General features: G+C 37.8%; 3 protein-coding genes and 1 long non-coding RNA gene across 9 annotated transcripts in view; 2 read left to right on the forward strand and 2 right to left on the reverse strand.

The window, feature by feature from the left end:
- Window positions 1-5785, forward strand: part of LOC122644141 — an 18960-nt gene extending 13175 nt beyond the window's left edge. The window contains exon 3 of the long non-coding RNA XR_006330240.1: window positions 5590-5785. This is a non-coding gene — a long non-coding RNA (uncharacterized LOC122644141). The remainder of the gene's footprint in view (window positions 1-5589) is intronic.
- On the reverse strand, window positions 3946-10058 carry LOC122644132 (glucose-6-phosphate 1-dehydrogenase, chloroplastic-like). The gene is made up of 10 exons (XM_043837741.1): window positions 9816-10058; window positions 9434-9624; window positions 9228-9322; window positions 8927-9041; window positions 6045-6250; window positions 5818-5967; window positions 5624-5744; window positions 4998-5227; window positions 4704-4904; window positions 3946-4403 (listed from the first exon to the last, which is right to left on the reverse strand). Exons 1-10 carry the CDS (start codon window positions 10027-10029, stop codon window positions 4151-4153), a joined length of 1776 nt encoding a protein of 591 aa, XP_043693676.1. The 5' UTR covers window positions 10030-10058; the 3' UTR covers window positions 3946-4150.
- A 2312-nt stretch (window positions 10059-12370) lies between these two features.
- LOC122644138 (two pore potassium channel a) lies at window positions 12371-13838 on the forward strand. The gene is made up of 2 exons (XM_043837752.1): window positions 12371-13338; window positions 13493-13838. Exons 1-2 carry the CDS (start codon window positions 12437-12439, stop codon window positions 13653-13655), a joined length of 1065 nt encoding a protein of 354 aa, XP_043693687.1. The 5' UTR covers window positions 12371-12436; the 3' UTR covers window positions 13656-13838.
- On the reverse strand, window positions 13598-18367 carry LOC122644136 (meiotic recombination protein SPO11-1). 6 transcript variants are annotated; one of them, XM_043837747.1, is made up of 15 exons: window positions 18241-18367; window positions 18010-18109; window positions 17352-17425; window positions 17142-17243; window positions 16731-16804; window positions 16345-16361; window positions 15567-15636; window positions 15443-15479; window positions 15037-15084; window positions 14895-14953; window positions 14789-14820; window positions 14595-14700; window positions 14292-14412; window positions 14121-14184; window positions 13598-14026 (listed from the first exon to the last, which is right to left on the reverse strand). In XM_043837747.1, the coding sequence occupies exons 1-15, from the start codon at window positions 18293-18295 to the stop codon at window positions 13900-13902; spliced, it is 1086 nt and encodes a 361-aa protein (XP_043693682.1). In that variant the 5' UTR covers window positions 18296-18367; the 3' UTR covers window positions 13598-13899. The 6 variants fall into 6 exon arrangements, 5 of the variants coding, with proteins under 5 accessions (XP_043693682.1, XP_043693679.1, XP_043693681.1 ...); XM_043837744.1 differs by having other exon boundaries at window positions 15443-15636; window positions 16731-16807; window positions 17145-17243; XM_043837746.1 differs by having other exon boundaries at window positions 15443-15636.
- Between the last annotated feature and the right edge of the window lie 1054 nt (window positions 18368-19421).

Raw genomic sequence — 19421 nt, forward strand, 5'->3', positions numbered from 1 at the left:
TGATTCTCAATTCTTAAAACACTGGTGGCACCCCAACCAAACATTGAGTGTAGCTTCGTACAGCCAAAGCCGCATAAAAGGAATCCAATAGAGATGGGTCCCATAGTTTGATTCCATCTGTGCAATCAGATCCGTAAGAGAACCACTCTTGGACGAAGTTCTGCTGCTACCCGGGTTACATGAATGTGTACCCAGTTGACAACCAAAGAAATTGAATCAAAAAAGGTCTTTTAGAAAATACTATAACCTAGGAGGATATTTATGAACCTAAAAGGGAAGTGACTTATTCCATTTCTTTGGCTGCAAGTCCAGGTAATAGGAACATTTCTGCAACCCAGATAGCAGCAAAAAAATTTCCCCATTCTTGTACCAGAATCTGAGCTATCTCCCAAACATTCATTCCTACTATATATATATATATATATATATATATATATATATATATATATAGATAGAGGGAAGTAGTTTTCTGTCCGGGAGTGTGGCCTATGCCAGCACTCCCATGTGTCTACCTCTCTCTCCTCCTCAAAACAAGGGGGCAGAGGTGTCTTTTCAAATTAAGAGAAGGGAGATAGACTCATGGGAGTGCTGGCATAGGCCACACTCCCGGACAGAGAATTTTCTCCCATATATATATATACAAACTCTAAAAAGTGGAAACCCAGTTTCAGAAGCCGGTCGACCCCCCCTCTCTCTCTCTCTCTCTGGGAAGTGAGAGATTGCTAAAAAGCTCAATCGCTGCCAATCTCTATATTATGGAAACTTCAAAAATTTTGATGGGTTTGTAAAGAATCCTTAGTCATCTGGGTAGAAATACTTACTACAGTATGAGAACATCTGATTTGTAATTCCAAGAACTTAGAAACCAAAAGGAATTTAAAGGAAATTTGGAAAGTGGGAAAAACTTTACAATACCCAGAAGGAAGAAGAAAGCGAGCAGAAATCTGAAACTCATTGTCCTCATCTTGGATCACCTACAAAGACAGTCAACCAAAACACAAATAAATTAATGCAAGTCTTAATGAAACATTGAATTGAAGAAACAAAGAAGAATGCTTTGAAACAGAGGAGAGCAGATGAGGGAGAAAAGGACAAAGAGAACATACTCTCTCTTTCACTCTTTCTGGTCTGTCTCTCTCGTCTGAAACCACAGTGAACTCTCTCCCTCTAGTGGGTTTGTTTATTCTAGCTCAGCTCATTATATAGAGAGGGATATACAAGAGAGTTCAGATTAACTTGGATAGATACAAACAGGAAAAGTTTCACAATGGAAATCCAATTAAGAACAGGAAAGAATATCTCCCTAATTAGATTCTCTCTACAAAATATACGGAATCTCTGTCACTTTAAAAAGAAATTGAAGTCAATATATATAACCTTTGGTTTGAGGTTTCTGATGGGTTTATTCTCATTATATAGAGGGAAGGAGTTACAATGATAACTTGGAAAGAACAGTGGAAATCCAATTTAAAACAAGATCAAAGAGTATTTCCTATGGTTTGAGTTTCATATGAAAGATAAGAGTTAACTCTTTGGTTAAAAGCAATTGGACGAGTCAACTCAAAGACATACTCTGTTCAGACACTTTTTAAGTTTATAGCATTATAGGTAGGAAGCTCACAGCCTGAGACCCCCTGAGCCAGCGGCTAAGGGGTCACAAGTCTTTAATACCCAACACTCACAAATGACAATTAGTGTGAAGGGGGAAGGGGGGGGGGGGGGAGGGTTCAAGTTCAAACATGAGAATAGGAGTAGGGGATAGCTAGGGATAGTAATGTGGGTTGTACATGGATTGTGGTGGCTACTGCAAAATGCAAATTAATACTCCAGTAGTGTAGAAGGAAATTTTGAGAGAGAGAGAGAGAGATGGGATTTAGGCATTTAGGTGAAGTGATTGAAAGAGTATGTTGGTTGGAGAAACTTTATGTAATGGCAATAAAGAAGAGAGTGTGTGATCTTGATGAAGTCTGAAGGGACGGGTTGGGACATAGGAGGACTCACTCCACAGACAGCATGATGACATACATTAAAGAAAGAAGCTTAAAATTCAAGTACAATTAAATGAAAAACTGAGGGATATGATGGACGACTACCCTCACTGTTGAGTGACTGGATGAGTATGAATGGAGATGGATTTGGTATGCGATTTCGTAAGGTGAGTGGGGTTTTTTTTTTGATGAAAGTGTAATCACACAAACCACACATCAATCCCAAAAGGTGAGGGGGTTAAACCTTAGATATTGAGCAAAGTACATTATGAGCATAGGTAGATCTTTCTCTTCCATCGGGGAGTCATAGAGTGGATAGAGTAAAAGATGGAGATGGATGAAATGATAATGCATGTTGAATTGTTGAGTGTTCATTGAAAAATGAATCTCCTCCAATCGTGACGGGAGTTGGAGGGTTCAACCCAGCAAAAACAAGGGTGGGCTGGTCATTTCACAAGTGGGTCTCACTTGGGCCCCACCTGTAAATGACCAACCCCCCCCCCTTTTTTTTGGGGGGGGGGTTCGAACGCTGGACTCTCCAATTCCCGCCACAGCTGGAGGAGAATCAAATCCCTGCTCCATACTTAGAGAGAGAGAGAGAGAGAGAGAGAGAGAGAGGCATGGACATAAATGTCATTTTTTTTATTTCATGGGGGGCGGAGCGGTATTTTCGTGCACTTATGTATTTAGGTGCAGGAGCCACGCAAATCATGCGATCAGGTAGTGTTCTTTTTTCTTTCCCCCTTTTGTGTGATAACAAAATAAAAAGTGAGAATAAAGTTGTAGATGCATCATCCTCAACAAGTTGATTTAGCTGATCTGTCATGGCCTTAAGTGCTAACTTATACTTGCTACTAAAACTATAAAGTCATCCTTATAAGTTATAAGTCATTAGATAGAAGATATACTTGCATTAACCATTTGCGTATCTCAGGACTATTTAACCACACCTCTACTTTCTTAAATTCTTTTGCCATGACCTGCTGCAATCCTTGCAAGATCCCTCTGGCTTTCGGCACCAACATCTGCCCTATAACACCTTAATTAAAAGTAACATGGTAAAAAATGAAATTCTATAGTACTTCAAAAGGCCATCCACTACAAGTACCGTCCTCAAAGAACAATCACATATAAGAATGGGTTGATCCCTAGTCAATAATATGCTTGATACTCAATAAGAGACATCAGTAACAAGCAATCCGATAAATTTGATAAATGTGGAACAGGGAAAAGTGACATATCAAATGCTCATTTATAAATAAATTTGATAGTGTCAGAGGGCAAAAGTGAGTATCTTGGAAACTTACCTATTACTATGTAACCAAATAATATACATAGTAATAGTAGAGATAGATAGTAGACGGTACAAATTTAGAGATAGAAAAAATAGAAGACCGAATCAATGATTCAAATAAAGCACAAATGAACCTTGCTTGGAGGAACTCCGTATGCATGCATTCCCATTGGCCCAACCATCAAAATATACTCAAAAAAGTACATGAGAAAAATAGATGCCATGATGATTCAGGTGCATATTTATAGAGGGCATAAAGAATCAACACGAAGAAACTTTGCAAGTCTATTATGCTTAGCAAGCCCATCAACCAAAATCCTATGTAGAAATTCTTTAAACCTAAGGTGGATCCTTAATTTCCATAAAATGCACTATATAAGCTTTGTATTGGAATAGAAGTCATCGGGATTCTCTGGTTTAATTTCTATTCATTTTTTTTCTCTCCTCAAAGAATTACTAAAAAAAGGGCAAGAGACCACTGTCTGGTCGTGTAACGTATGTACCAGCACAGGGGCCAATGAGAGCATACGTAGGGCATCAGCATAGATGCAATTTTTTATTTCATAGGGCCAAGGCAGTACTTTTACAAGCTCCTGTGTCTGGGTGCAGAAGCAAGTATCGTGAGTAAACGTAGGCTACGCTACCTGCTCAGAGGGACTTTTCCCATTAGTTAATGTTAATGCATCATATGAGGAAAGGAAACAAAATTAGACATAACTATGACTAGGGAGGTTCTGTATTTCTACAATCAGAGGCCATCTTTCACACCCAACATATTCATAAGCAAAGCAAAACAAAAAATGTACAACATCAAGTTTTTCAAAGAGGAGGCCATCCCACATGTATTGATCTATAGTAGAACAACAAATCATGAGTCTTCACCACTAAGATCTCCCCATCGAACATTATATTTTGCAGCAAGATAATGTGCTCCGACTGGTCCTCTACTACCATAGGGGTAGAGCTCTGGTGCAATCTTCCTCTCCTCTAGCTCCTTCAGCAAAGGGGTGAAAAGTGCCCATGCAGCATCAAGCTCATCACTTCTAATGAACAGCCGACGTTCCCCTTCTATAGCATCTAATAGCAGCCTCTCATATGCATCTGGTATTTCCTTTGGATACCTTCCCAGTAGAACCCAAAAGAAAATCTAAGTCAGATTAACTTTATAAAGATGTTCAATCTCTACTTTGCCATCCAGTTTACACTGTCCTTGAGGTAGTTCAATAAGCTCCCAACTTCAAGGATGCCCTCAAATTTTTAGTTGAGAACTGTGACCAATTAGCACTCTTTCCTATCAACAGGTTTACTAAAATTGAATATTTAAGCAATGCTGGGCATTATTTTGATCCGATTTTCTATATTTGTATTTACCATCTGTATCACTCAAGAAAGGAGGGCAAAATATTTGGATCAATTTCTACCTTGCTTTGTAAAGAAGATTAAGGTCACTGCGGTCCAATCTCATGCCAAGCCCTGGGACCTTGTTGTTGATCCTCAGATATATAGCTTCATCAGGTTGAACACGAAGAACAAGCTCGTTCGTAGCTTTATCTAAATCCGTCCCAAAATTCCACTTATACAAGTTGCCTGGGACGTGCCTAAACTGCACTCTGATCTCTGCTCTGGATATTCAATCATACAGATCCCTAGAATATGAGGACATAATTTAAGAGCATGTTTAGCAAGTAATTAAAATGAAAATAAAAGGCGCTTACCCCTTAGTATAGAGGGCCTTTCCTGCTTTCATCAAGAAAGGCACCCCATCCCATCGTGCATTATCAATAAATAGAGCAGCAGCAGCAAATGTTGGAGTGAGGCTGTCATTTGGAACAGTAGGATCATCTGTGTATCCAGGATAAGACTTTCCACCTGCCATGTGCCCCTTATATTGGCCTATGATTAGATCATCGATTTGCAGTGGCCTCATTGACCGTAAAACCTTAACCTGAAGCAAGACCATGTTGAAAAAAAGAAACAATTTCTTTCATGTAAGGCATATCTTTTATGTTGAGGAAGCCTAAGTGCCCCTTATGTTGATCCTAGGGGCTTTTAATTTTTTTTTTGTGTGGGGGGAGGGGCATGATACGGGTAACAAAAAGAGGCAAATCAGCAATTGGACAAAAAGAAAATCCAAAAGTTAGATCCCCCAATAAAATGAGTGCTAGTAAGTTAATTTCCAGCAAAAATTCAACAGAAACAAAGCATTGCAGACATTCAATATAATCAGTTCTCTGAGAAAGTAACAACTCAGAAGAGCTATGGGAAATGATCCAGATAAATGGGGAAAAAAAAGTTCTATGGACAAAGTTTAAAAAAAAAAAAACATATACAGTTTCCAGACCTTTTCATTTCTAATGTCCTCTGCATCTAAGCTGACAGGTGTCTCCATTGCAAAAAGTGCCAATATTTGAAGGAGGTGATTCTGCATTATATCCCGTATGATCCCATAATTATCAAAGTATCTGTAAACAAGAAGACACAATAAGGTACTAGTTGCCTCAAAGAAAATATAAGCAGGGGTTATTCAGAACTAACCCGCCTCGACCCTCCGTTCCAAAATCTTCAGAAAATATTAGTTGCACGTTTCTGATGTAGTTCCTTGACCATAAAGGCTCAAAAACTAGATTGGAGAAACGGAGCACTGATAGGTTCTCAACGAGCTCTTTACCCAAGTAATGGTCAATCCTATAAAAAAAATCGACAAAAGAAATTTTACTTCCGTTTCATTTGAGAGAGCACTATGTCAAATTTCAAAAATATACCTGAAAATCTGGTCTTCAGTGAGGTATTGCTTCAAATATCTGGTCAGCTCTCCAGATGACTCCAAGTCACGACCAAATGGCTTTTCAACGATGACTCTAGTCCACCCATTTGCTGAAGAAGCATGTTGACTAGCACATCGCACCACGTCCACAAATATGTTTGGAGGTATTGATAAGTAAAATAACCTATTGGGAAGTCTTCCAACCTAGGATAGTTACTTGATATTATCAGAAGACAGATGCAGGTTTCAGGCTCACCAAGTAGGTATCAATGATTTCCATCAATTGCTTCAAATCTCTAATATGTAAATAAGAAACAAAGGGGGGTGAAATGAGCACAGATACTGCAAATGTTGATATCCTGCTAATTACTGCTAACAGGATGTGAGAAGGAAGTTCGTCTTTCGAACATGTATTAGATAATACAACACTGAACATGCATTGTAATGATAACATTTTCATAGTTTGATGCTCCATGTACACAACATTTTTTAACTTTGGCCCTGTCAGCTTACATGTCAAACACTCTCTTTTGAACAAAACTTGGTTTACCATTGTCAATTGTTTTCAGCTATTGTTTGTTTACCCTTTCAATATTTTCAGTTTCAGTTAGTTTATTATCATACTAGGTATGCTTAATTTATTTTACACACATCAAGCACATCAAATACATGTGCCAATATGTGTTAAACTAATGCATTTTGGTTATGTCTCAAGGTTATTACACCAATGCATTTTGATTTTCTAGGCAAGCATTCTGAGGCTATTTTTCATCCTCCTTCCAAATGAACCAAAATCTTATACATGATTCTTTGACTGCTGAGGTTCATTCCTTACTCCACCACTTTATCACCATATTGGTGATGCTTGGCCTATTAGGGCCAAATCAATTAAATGTCACTTGGACACGTAGAAAGTTGAAACAACTGTATTGAGGAAGTTGTCTGATGGATTTTTAGCTTTCTTAAAATGAACACGGTCTTTTAAGAGGATAAATAATCTCCTCTCAGCTCTGAGATGGTATCTGACATGAGCAATTTTAGTAATAGGAAACTTTTTTTCCTTTTAAAACTACAAAGCAAAAGCAAACTGACCTGCAAGTTGATACAAGGAAAACATATTATTCAGTAGGGACTAAATTTGACAACAATGTAACCTTCTCTAGAAATTGCCACATTACCAGCAAACCTTGACGAGGAAAGTGATTGATACAATATTGCTTCAGGAGGTTTTCATATCTAAGATGTACCGAAGACAATAAATCTCGACAAGGGAACATCATGATAGATGGTCTTGCAAAGGGAGGACACAATTTAAATAGAAATCAGGTTATTTAGATCTCCTATGACTAATCTTGAGGAAACTAACACCAAAGTTGTGCCAAGGTGAGCCATGGAAATTTTCAGGCGCCCAAAGCAAGGCCATTTATGAGGAAAAATCGCCCCATTCCTAAGTTCTAGATATGTTTTCATATTCTTTTTCCTTTCTTTACCTTTTCTTCTTCCTCTTCCTCTTTTTCCCACTTTGGCCCCTCTCTTTTTTCCCTCCTACTTTCCCATTTTACTAAAACTAATCTGGGAACCTAGACACATAAGGCGACTGGTCGCTTGGACATGTCTGAGCAGTGCTGCCTTGGAAATGACTTGAAAACTGTGATTAACACATTAATCTTGCCTGATAAAGTAGGTGCTAAGGTTTTAGATAATTTCTCTATTTTCTAGTACAGGATTATGTTCCCCCCTACCCATCGTACTCCAGGTGGATTTTGAGCTACTAACAAGGACAATGGCACCTGCATCTACAGCTATACCTAACTGCAATTATTCTTTCAAAGAGAAACCTGAAACATCTTTTCCTCGCAACTTGACGCATGTATCATGCACCATCCAATTCTACCAAGCAGGAACTTTTTTTATCTTTCTGGATGATAGTTTTTTTTGGGAGAAGGGTTAGTGGCTGTGAAGAGTGAAGACTTGATGAAGAGGAAAACAAGAAAACACAAAAAAGAACAACCCCCCCCAAAAAAAAAGAAAAAAGATGCAGGACCACCTGGCACCATATACATATTAACACTATTGAATATTTTGAAGTGTGGAGTACCAAATCTTTTTTAAAAAAGAACATTATGTATGGTATTATTGAATTCGTAGGCTAATGTTAGCCCGCATAATGCTTAGGATATATCAGAACTTCACTAGGGTGGTGTGAATAACCTAAAGCAAAACCTCTAAATAGAGCTTTCAAATCCTCATTTTGAGGAGCATAATGCTTAGGTAAGGGTGGATAGATGGAGACCAGAGAAAAACATTCATATAGAAGTGAAACTCCACCAGTTTAGAACACCCCCACTCCCAAGTTATCCTAATTACTGGTATGAGAGAAAACAACCTTGGGATGCAGTGGAATAACTGCAAAATTATAAGAGTTGCATAAATAGGAGGGAAACACAATAATTATGCAATGTGATGTACGCTACCAAGATTCCACACAGGAAGAGCTCAACAAGCTCAGGGCCCGATAGATGGATTGATTGACTCGCGGGAAATAGTGTGCAACGAGCAGACCAAATGCAGGTCAGTGAGAATGCTTTTCTCTTCTTAAACCGTTATACATTATTAATTTCTAATTGTAACTGAAATAGCAAATGGAAAGAATGAGTTATTGAGAAGTCTTACTAAATTAATCCATATTCATGTTGTAAGGAATTTTTATGAAAAACTTCCATCATGAAACTGCTCAAGCAGGAATGCTATTGAGTTTTTCAACCATAATAGCAACGTGTGCAAATGTAAAATCCTTATCGAAGTGAATGAAGAAGACAAAAAAATAGTAGCAACAAGGATCAAAATGTCCTGAAACTATAAAGACATTAATTGCATTACCTCTTTCTCTTTTAGTTTCTTGTCTAACTCTGAAAAATTGACCTTAGAGTTATATTGGCCAGAATGGTAGAAGCATCTCTGCAAGAACTGATCCATCTTGTCACTGCAATTTTCCCTGAAAATCCCACCAGAAATAAATAAAAGCAAGACATAACAAAATATAGAAGTTCGTTATACTTAAATGGCAGAAAAGTAAAGATACAATTTCTTTTTCATTAACTTTGGTTACAACACGATTTTCCCAAGAGAGAGAAGCTAAAGGGTCGAGATGTTGTTAAATGTTTAAGCTGATGGCAAGCACCTGTTGTCAATTCTGCAAGTCAAAGTTTTGCTGATCATGTTCCTCAGCTCCTCATCACTCATCTTACTCCGGGCATAACCAAAAATGGTAAAATGCTGCGACGAATTGGAGGGTAAGTAAGTCTTTGAATCAGAATCACCTTATTTCTACGCGAAAAGCCCATGTGGGTTCTATTAAATCAAGAAATTGAAGCAGTAAATTTAAACCTCAGGTAGGCAATCTTCATAAAATAGCGCAAACAGTGCAGGAAAGATCTTCTTTTTAGCAAGATCCCCTGAAGCTCCGACAACAGTAATGCTGACTGTGGACTTCGCATTTCCTGGTTCCAAAAGGGAAATTGAATCATCTTTCACTCGATTCTCAACGGGTCCTTCCGTTGATGACTTCCCAGACAAACCTAGTCTTCCAAATCCATTTCATATTTAACAGTAGAAAAATAATCAAGGAAGGTAAAAAAATACAAAACAGAAAATGAATCTGAGTTAAATAAATGTGCAGCAAATCAAGAATTTGGACTAACTGGATGGAACGAGATCAAAAGGTAGATGATAAACAAGAAAAGTCACAGTGGAGGATTCCAGAACTCACCATCTGGCAAAGAGATCGCGTTTAACGGGTACCCATTAGAGGATTTGAGTTCAAATTGCTTTCTCGAACGGAAACTGGGATAGCTGCCAGATATGAGAGTTATATTCCTCCTTTTTGGAATTACTATCCTTCGGGAGATAGGTTCCTCATGCTTTAATGAGGAGGACGATAAGAATGTAGCTGAGGAAGAAGAAGGACTGTAACATTTAGCCATATAATTAGGTGCAAAAGCAGATGCTTTAAGAGTTGCCTAGAAGGATGTCGATCTCAGCTGAGAAGTCGGAAGAAGATCTCTAAGTTGGGATTTACAGAAGATATTTGCCCAACAGATATGACCCTTCAAGTGTTCCAGTAAAGCAGTGGCTGTAAAAATGGATGAAATTCTAATTAGAAATTGCTGTCTACACAAAACTCAATTAAATTGGAGTGTAGTAAGTTAGTTGCCTAATTGAGAATTGAGATTGACTAAAACCAGCCCTCCAACCTCCTCTTTCTTTTCATGTAGGCAAGACTCCTCTGTACTGAACCAAATTAGTTCACCATTAATACTTCTCTCCAAGGTTCTGTTGTTTGATGGCAAAGAAAGATGGCAAACAGAGCTGGGTTATCCAAACAACATGCATTAAATGCTTTGTCTACGGAATTATCTTACCCCCATTATTTTTCAAATTCTATTATATTCAATAGGATTTTATGAATATTATGAGAAAATGAATCATATCATTTTATTGTGACAAAGAACACGTCACCCCTGTGCCCAGACACAGAAACGGGTGAAATGACTACTATATCTCTAGTCATTTCCATTTTTCAAAAGATACAACAATCATTATGAGTGCTCCTGTGTCTAGGTGCAAAGGCAGCGTGTGCTGCACGACCAAGTGGCAGTCTTTTTCCCTATTTTAGTATTCTGTCTTATCCTTTACCTCCCTTTTCTTTCCTTGTATTTGCTCTCCCTTGACTTAATTATATGTGAGGCCCATGATTTTTCCTTTCCTATCCAGGAACCAAAATGGGCAATTTCTTATCTTCTTTTTTTTTTCTTGGGTAATTTCTTAACCTCGTTAAGGTCTTTGGAGGCCTCTGTCTTTTGAGGATCTTCTAAGCTTTTATGTCATTTTTTGCTCCATGAAACCTAATGGGGGTGTCTGAATAAGAAAAACAGGTGGTGAAATGGGCCTGCGTGAACACTGAGCTTAGGTTTTATAAGGGCTAGAACCTTAAATGGAGTTGAAATAAGACTCATTCGGTGATGCAGCCATCACTAATAGCATACTGGACTGGAAGCTAAAGGTAAAAGGAAACTTCAAAAGTTATACCGTGAGGAAGGATTCAAAACCAAAATTGAAAGAGGAAGAGTGGAAGACGCAAAGGATTATTCTGGAGTCTTCTGACAAGACAAAACAGCCCCACCACCACCTTTGAAGAAATGCTTCCTTTCACACCTTTCTCTGATCCAGCCAGCAAGGGTTGTAAGCAGGCTAGGCTTGGATTTGAGAATTGATAACATTTTGGACCAGATTTAGCCCATGCTGATGGTTATCCAGCCCATCCCAGCCCAAGCAATGCATATAACAATTTGGAACAGCAAGAATATTACGATCTTCCTAGCATGCTTGTCTAACTCAGGTTGCTGTGCTGTATCCTCTAATTGTTTTGTTCTTGTAAATTCCTGTCTCCTTCTCCCTTGCAACCTTCAACTGTGATATCTACTATTGTGAAGGATATTAAGAAGATTCAGAATAGCTTTGACTTTTTTCTGTTATACCTATGTTAATAGGTCAGCCAAAGTTTTTGCTGTGAAATGACTATACACCCCTGGTTTTGTTCGGCTGGAACCTCTAGCTCCCGCACCGCTGGAAGAGAGTCAAATTGTCACTGATGGGGGGTTGGGAATGTTTGCACAGGAAAAAAAACAGGATTCTATTAAATGTTATAGATATCGGTGTTGGTGGGTGTAGCAGTCACCGTCATGGTTTTAGGTATCAGTTTTTTAAGGTCAAAATGGACCAATCAGCCTCAACACGGCTAATCCATATTGGTATTGTATCAGCTATGATCAATACCAAAACACCAATTACAATACGAAGAGGATAATATCGCATTGAACATAAATTAAAAAACAAACCTATAAAACCTACAACTACCAAGGGAACAGGCAAGGGGAGTCTTTTTTGGGCATAATATGTAAATCAAAAGAATTGATCCCTTTTGATCTCCAGAGACATACACTCCAACTGTAAGCCATCAACCATGAACCAACCGATCAAGCGGTTGTTTCCATTTGATGGGAGAATGGGGGATTCTAGAGTGGAGTATCCCCATAGTTTTTTCAATTCGTTGGTACCCCCAAATTTTATTTTATTTTTTCTAACATATTTGAGAAGAATGTCACAGTCAACTTTTTATTTCTGGGGTTTGTTAGTATGACGAGCTTCGAGAGAAGGATCTGATTCATTGTAGATATGCAGAATCACAAACCTATGTCATCTGAAAATTTTGATTCCATCTGCTGCACTTGCAAATCTTCATGATAAAAGGGGTTTCTGCCTTTCATCCGTAAGCTAAGTTCAGACAGAAATCCAGGACTGAGAGAAAATTGAGTTATAGCAGATCTTCAAATGGCCAATGCTGACGGAGAAAAGTCTCTGCTTGTGGGGTTATTAGATCAATCGCCTCAACCAAATCAAAATCAAACCAACAAGAAAAGAAGATTCCGCCGCTGTAAAACTGCTCCGCCACCAGAGTTTTTCCATCCAGAGAAGAACGGTGGTGGCTCTCTTCCACGTTCCCCATCCATCTTTGGGGACTTACATCCAAGTTTTGTGCAAGTAGCAACGTTGTTGACCATCTACCTTGGTGTAGGCACTCTCTGTTTCTTCCTCGTAAGGAATCAGATCAGAGGCGAGAAAACAAATGGGGTTCTCGATGCTGTCTATTTCTGTGTTGTGACAATGACTACAGTTGGATATGGTGACCTTGTCCCAAATAGTAAAGTCACCAAACTACTTGCTTGTGCATTTGTCTTCTCTGGTATGGCTCTTGTTGGGTTAATACTTAGTAAAGCAGCAGATTATCTTGTAGAAAAACAAGAAATACTATTAGTTAAAGCCCTCCATTTACATCAAAAAGCTGGAGAAAGGGAGATTCAGAAAGAGATTGAAACTAACCGAATGAAATACAAGTTTGTTCTGACCCTGATCATTCTTTTGTTGCTAATATTAGTTGGGACAATCTTTTTATACAAGGTTGAGAAGCTTGATCTTGTTGATGCTTTCTACTGTGTTTGTTCTACTATTACAACTTTAGGATATGGTGATGAGAGCTTCTCAACTGAAATGGGACGAGTATTCGCTGTGTTTTGGATATTGACAAGTACTATTTGCATAGGTCAGTTCTTTCTATACTTAGCAGAGTTCAATACTGAACGGAGGCAACATTTGCTGGTCAAATGGGTTCTTAACCGGAAGATGACATACACAGATCTTGAGGCAGCTGATCTCGACGATGATAGGGTTGTGAGGTATGTTGAGTTTGCATTGTTTTGAAGACAAAAAAGACCTTACAGAAGTCATTATTGTTTCCCTCATCCATCACTTCTTGACTTTACATTCTCCTATAGATGTTTTAGTTTTTCTGTAATGTTCATATCTTTTTTCGGTTCCATTTCTTAACAGTGCTGCAGAATTCATCCTATATAAGCTCAAAGAGATGGGGAAGATCAAAGAAGAAGATGTAACACTTATAATGAAGGAGTTTGAGGATCTTGATTTTGATCAATCTGGGACATTGACCGTATCTGATTTAGAGCTTGCACAATCATCTCAGACAGGGAGTTGATTCACGCCTTCTTGAAGAGTTTAGGACTGCAAAATTGTGTAATGGATGGTGAAGTATCTGAAAGCCAATTTCCGGGATCCTGTGTTGTGAAGAAATAACTCATTTACCATATAATGAAAGATACAAATACTTTGTGATTGAATTTCAATAATCTGATATTTTGCAAATTGATTGTTTTTCGTATGTTGCAATGGTTCTGTAGTTTATTTCTTATTGGCAAAAGGCAAAAAAAGTACTGCTACATTCAGATATACAATTGACCTTGAATTTTTGATGGTATGTATTTCTCCGACAAGAAGGAAATAGAGGATACTGACAATGCTTCAATTTCAAATTTTACTCCTCCTTCAAGCATCATCTCTAGTTCCAACCTGTAATGGAGAAATGTCATTTTTTCGTCAGCAGGGATTAGCCTTTTAAGCACAGCAAGGAATTAACAGAACATAAAAGTCACAGCATCAAAACCTCCACTCTGGTTCTTCTCGTTGCAAGTAGCATCTCTGTAACAACCCTTCAGCTCTCCTCTTATCTGCCATGAAAGCCAGGACTCAAACATGAAATTGAAACAGGGAACTTTCCATGGTAGGAGTTACAAAAATAAAATAAAAATGACATATTAAACAGATAAGGTCTTACCTTCTGTTGTCAAAGGAAGAAGACACTGTTCTGGAAGGCAATATTTCTTTGAATCTGAAGGAAAAGCTCCTAGCCAGCGCAACTCAGTTACACGCATGAATTTTGCATCATATGCCATTTGCTTTCAAGGATGCGAGTTCTAAGTAGTTAGTCAATAAACATACAACTGAAGAACTGCAGGCTTGGAGTCTACCGAGTCTATCAAAACTTTTCAGGTTTTGCTATTAGAACTTCACTTGCACAAAAATTGCTTGAGTAGATGCTTGATGAACGATAATGGAATTAAAAATTAAGAAAACTTACCATAGAACCAAATCGGTAAGTTGTCAAGATGTCAAAACCATAAGGATCACAATCAACCAAACAGTAGGCAGGCAGACACAATTTTTCAACAAGAAGACGTAAAAACCTGTTTTAAAATAATTCATCTCTTAAAAAGTATTCTTCGTCTCTACAAAAGGGGGAAGGAATACAAAAAGTGAACAAGCATGGCATACCTTCTTGTGGGAACATCAGGATATCCTCTTCCCTAAAATGAATCAAACAATTGACATCATTTTAATGCCTGGGCATTACAGGGAGATATTGAAGGACTGTGCATACCGTGATGATGATACAACGGTTTGTGCTACAAAACCTGTCATTCGCTAACCTTTGGAACACTGCACTTGTAAATCTGAAGCAAGTAAGCCAACTTATACTAGGGAATTTGTTGACCATGCACACTTCTGTAGTGAAGTTTTACCTGTTTCTTTTTCAACTACTAGGATATACTCGGCAATGCTCATTATGCCTGTATTAAAGAATTCGTTGCAAATTTTAAATCATGGTGGAACATGCTAGAGTTCCAAATTTGGAAAAGGCAAGATTAAGGCATAATCAGGTAAGATGGTCATGCTATAATTCATATGTAGATCAAAGGTTTAAACAGGATATATAATTTGTCCATTAGGTATCAGAAAGATATTTTGAAAGTACATATCCATGCAGAAAAATATTTATGCAGTTGAATTTTAAGCACAAACTAGCTTAAAAAACAAGGGCATACCCAGTGCACAAACTAGCTAAATGGATGAAAATAAATTTTTATAAGCAAATAGACTATCAAACCATCCAATTATTGCTCTCGGTCTTGTGACCAACTTTGATACCTGTCACTTCTTCTACATGTACAGGAACAGGATGGACCTGCAAAGGGAACATTTTTTGTGGATCACAGTGGGATAGTTTCATATGGATGCTTATATAAGTTGGGTTGCCATTATGTGTTCTTACAGTGCAGGGACTCTTTATGCAATCAAATTTCCTTCTTCCCTCAATAAATCTTAACCATCCCATCACCAACCTAGAAAACAATAAACAGTCTAAAATACATTATCACAACAAATATACATAGCAGTCCCAAAATGGGAAAAAGCTATTATGCAAAATATATAAGAATCTTTATGTTGGAGACAGAAAAAGAGCAATAGAAATAACAGTCAAAATGAGATAGAGAATGTAGTTCAAGGATAAATAAACATTTTCTCCTTTATCTTTCCCCTTTTGGTACTACAATTACTCTACAGAGGGAGATAAATTGAGAATTTATGTCCCTCACAAACAGCTTGTAAAAAGATACATCACACAATGGATTGAATAATCAAGGTTGCATCACAGTCCATAAAAAAGAATCGTTCTCATTGAAAACCATAATAGTGATTGAGCACATCATGTATTAGTGTTTGCAATTGCCCCTCCCTTATGGGTGGCCAAAGGAATTTTGGTTATAGTGAGGAAATTAATGAAGGAATAAGAAACTATTTTTGCAGCAAAGCCACAGGATGGGTTGATTATATTGCAAACTTGGTAAATCGCTATTTGGAAAAGTATATTGTCAATTCTAGCTAACAAGGAAAGTTATCAATCTGCAGCTCCTAATACCAGGCATACAAGCTTAGGAACCAGATCCACAATAAAATATAATAAGGGGGAAAAAAAGACAGAAGAAAATGGTTACAGATATTCTCTTTCTCCATGGATGCTAACGCTTTTTTTTTAAGTTGGAACCTACCCTTTTCCAACAGAGACCTGCCAAAAGATAAGACATGCAGTAAATATTCCCAGAATAGCTGGTTTCCATGAAAATTTAACAGTAATAGGTTCTGGAAAGAATCCCGAAATCCTGAGCTACACTCTTGAGCCTATCAGTTAACATAATACTTTGTAGCTATTGACTTATTGAAAAACACCTTGCACGTTTCACAATTCCAACATCAGGATTCAAGATTTCTCCTGAACTTATTTCCAAGGATATAATGTAACTCATTTTATCAAAAGCTAGACAGCTTTGATCCATTTTGCACTTTCTTAGGAAAAATATTGGACCATGCAGATGAAATATGGGAAGAATTTAAGGAATTGGCCCATGCCCAATGTGAAATTGGTAGCAGTACATACAACATTCAGGTTATGACGACTGCATTTTAAAAGGATGCATATATCATTGATTGCCCGATCTACAACTGACTGTTCTGCATTTGAAAAAAACAAGAAGGTTAGACAAGAAACATAACAAAATTGTGTACAATGATTTTTTTTTTGTCTATTGAGAATTGATCATCAATAGTATCTAAGGGAAAATTCTTAACAGCTAAAATATGGCTGGGAAAAGAAGTAATAGTCTCTATCTCAGAAATTACTGAAGAACTAGAAATTAGAATTATCCTATGGAGAAGCAATGATTTCCTGACAAATAAAACTAGCCAGTATTTAACTCTTTCATGCTGGTAGAGATACATTACATCTTGCAGAAAATATATCATAGCAATACATACTTGGGACATGGAAGCTGGGAAAAAAATGAGTTACCCAAAAATATAGATGGATGCATGTAGTATATATCTCTCTTTGATCCATGCTTGTTTTCTTGCAGCAGTTGTTGAACAATGTGTAGCACCCTTAGCAAGACATCTGAAAGGAAAGAAGAAGAAGAAAGTATCTCCTTACCCTCTGTTCATACCTGTAACCATTTCAGATAGCAACCACAAATTGACAACATATATACAAATGATAACTCACCCAGTCGATACACATGGCATTCCCGTTGAAGCGAGATTATCTCCTTTCCCTTGTGCAAATCAGAGCTGCAACAGCTGCATGCAGCAATAATTGTATTTGAGGTAAAGGATAAGATAATGCTATTCTGAATTCTTCTGCCACACTAAGAAATACCTATAATTTTTTCTCTATATAGGGAAGAACAAAGAAATATTTCTTTTTAGGAGAGAGTGTTTTTCCAGCACTGCCTCTGGTAGCAGCAGTATGTTCGTTTCTGTGCCACGAGCTTATGATCTCTGCACCATGTGTGAATAGAGGTGGCCATGGAAACAAACAACGTCCTATTTGAAATCCACCATCGCTACTACTCGTTTAACTGTATAACTAATTTAGGTTTCCAAATGATATTTTGTTTCAGCATCATTAAACAGCAATAACTAAACCATTTCGTAGCTGAAGCATTTATCAATTTCAACTGCCAAACCACAACATTGATCAAATGTGTACATCAAAGATTCTACGACCAAATTCATTGCGATATGAGGTGGAGGAGGAGTTCTTATTTCCGGATTTGAATTTTTTTTTTCAAACATTCAATCAAGAAAGGGGAAAATTGGTAGAGTCAAAATGATTGTCAGACTTCCTAAGTCCTAACTGGAATGTGATCAAAGACGTTTACCATTTTCCAGAAGGATCCGTGCAGTAGTTACGGTAGCGATCTAGGGCAATCAATGGGGATTTCCCTCTGCAAATATCTGAAAGAAGAGATCTAGTGAACCCTGCAAACATATAATGAAACCTTCAGATTTATTTCCATTAGAATGCTTGGGTGAAGTAAATAAAATTAGCGAAAAAGCCAGAGAACCTTTTGTAATCAAATTCAAGGTTTCTTTAATTCTTATGTTACTACCTCTGATTTTCTTGAGCAGGTCACAGGGTTTTGAGCTTGAATCTCTTCCCTCCATTTTTCTGTGACGCGTTTGCAGTATGAAGAAAACTAGAAGCAGGAAGCGCGGGCGTGAAGTTTGCTTTGAATTGAGAACTATAACAAAGAAGTCGAGTCTCCACTGAGATAGTGAGCACACGGGTGGGGCGGGTACAACGGGTAGTGATCCGTATAAAATGGACAACTGGGCAGCCCGCCAACTCAAATTCAAAATCTCATTCACGCCAGTGCCTGGGCCAATGAGAGTGCGCCATGTGCATCGACCAGGAGAGGGTACTATGATCATTTTGGATACACCTATGTCTGGGCGAAAGGGCACGCTCCCAAACAAAAAACACCTATTGATTTTGTGGTAGGGATGTTAATCCATCGGATCGGTCTGTTTTGATCTGGATGAACCGATTTTTGCCTGGTATTAGACCAAACCGAAACACAACTATTAAAACAAAGTTTGATTTCGATCGTTTTTTGTCTGGTCCAGTTTTGCCTTTTGCCAAGCTGACTTAATGGAAAATTTAATTTTGTATAATGTTTTCAGTTTGTATCTGGTTTCTTCCAGATTTTGGTCGGCAGATTTGATCGGTCCAATTCGATTCGATTTTCTACCGATTTTATGAAAAGACCAAATTAAAACCAATTCGACAAGGGTTTGGTTCAATTCAATCTTGCTTTTCAGTCACTTTCATCGGTCCAATTTGTTCGATCTAGAAATTGACACCCCTACTAACTACAAGACAGTTTTTTTAGGTTCATTACTGATGTCACTGTAATTCAGAGACAGGGCGGAAAGTCTTTCCAGTGACTTTACTCTAAGAATTTTTTTGGATCATTAATATCCCTTACGGGATCTTTTTCTTTCCTCTCAACATTGTAAAGTTCAACAAATGTTATAGTATATCCCGTGGTTTTTTGAAATGTTTGATTCCTCGTCAACCCTCTCTTGTTCTAGTTGTGAATTAAGGGTTACAATGCCATCCAATAACCTTCTGCAAAGAAAAGTTGAAGCATCTAAAAGGGGTGGATACTCACTAAGAAGCCTCGTGGTAGCAATTGAATTCAGTTTTGATTCAGTGGTTCTTGTGATCAACTTAAGATGTAGTATCCAAAATTGCTCGAGGATGCATAAAAATATCCCAAGATGAACA

Source organism: Telopea speciosissima, chromosome 10 (genome assembly GCF_018873765.1).
Source record: "Telopea speciosissima isolate NSW1024214 ecotype Mountain lineage chromosome 10, Tspe_v1, whole genome shotgun sequence".
NCBI lineage: Eukaryota > Viridiplantae > Streptophyta > Magnoliopsida > Proteales > Proteaceae > Telopea > Telopea speciosissima.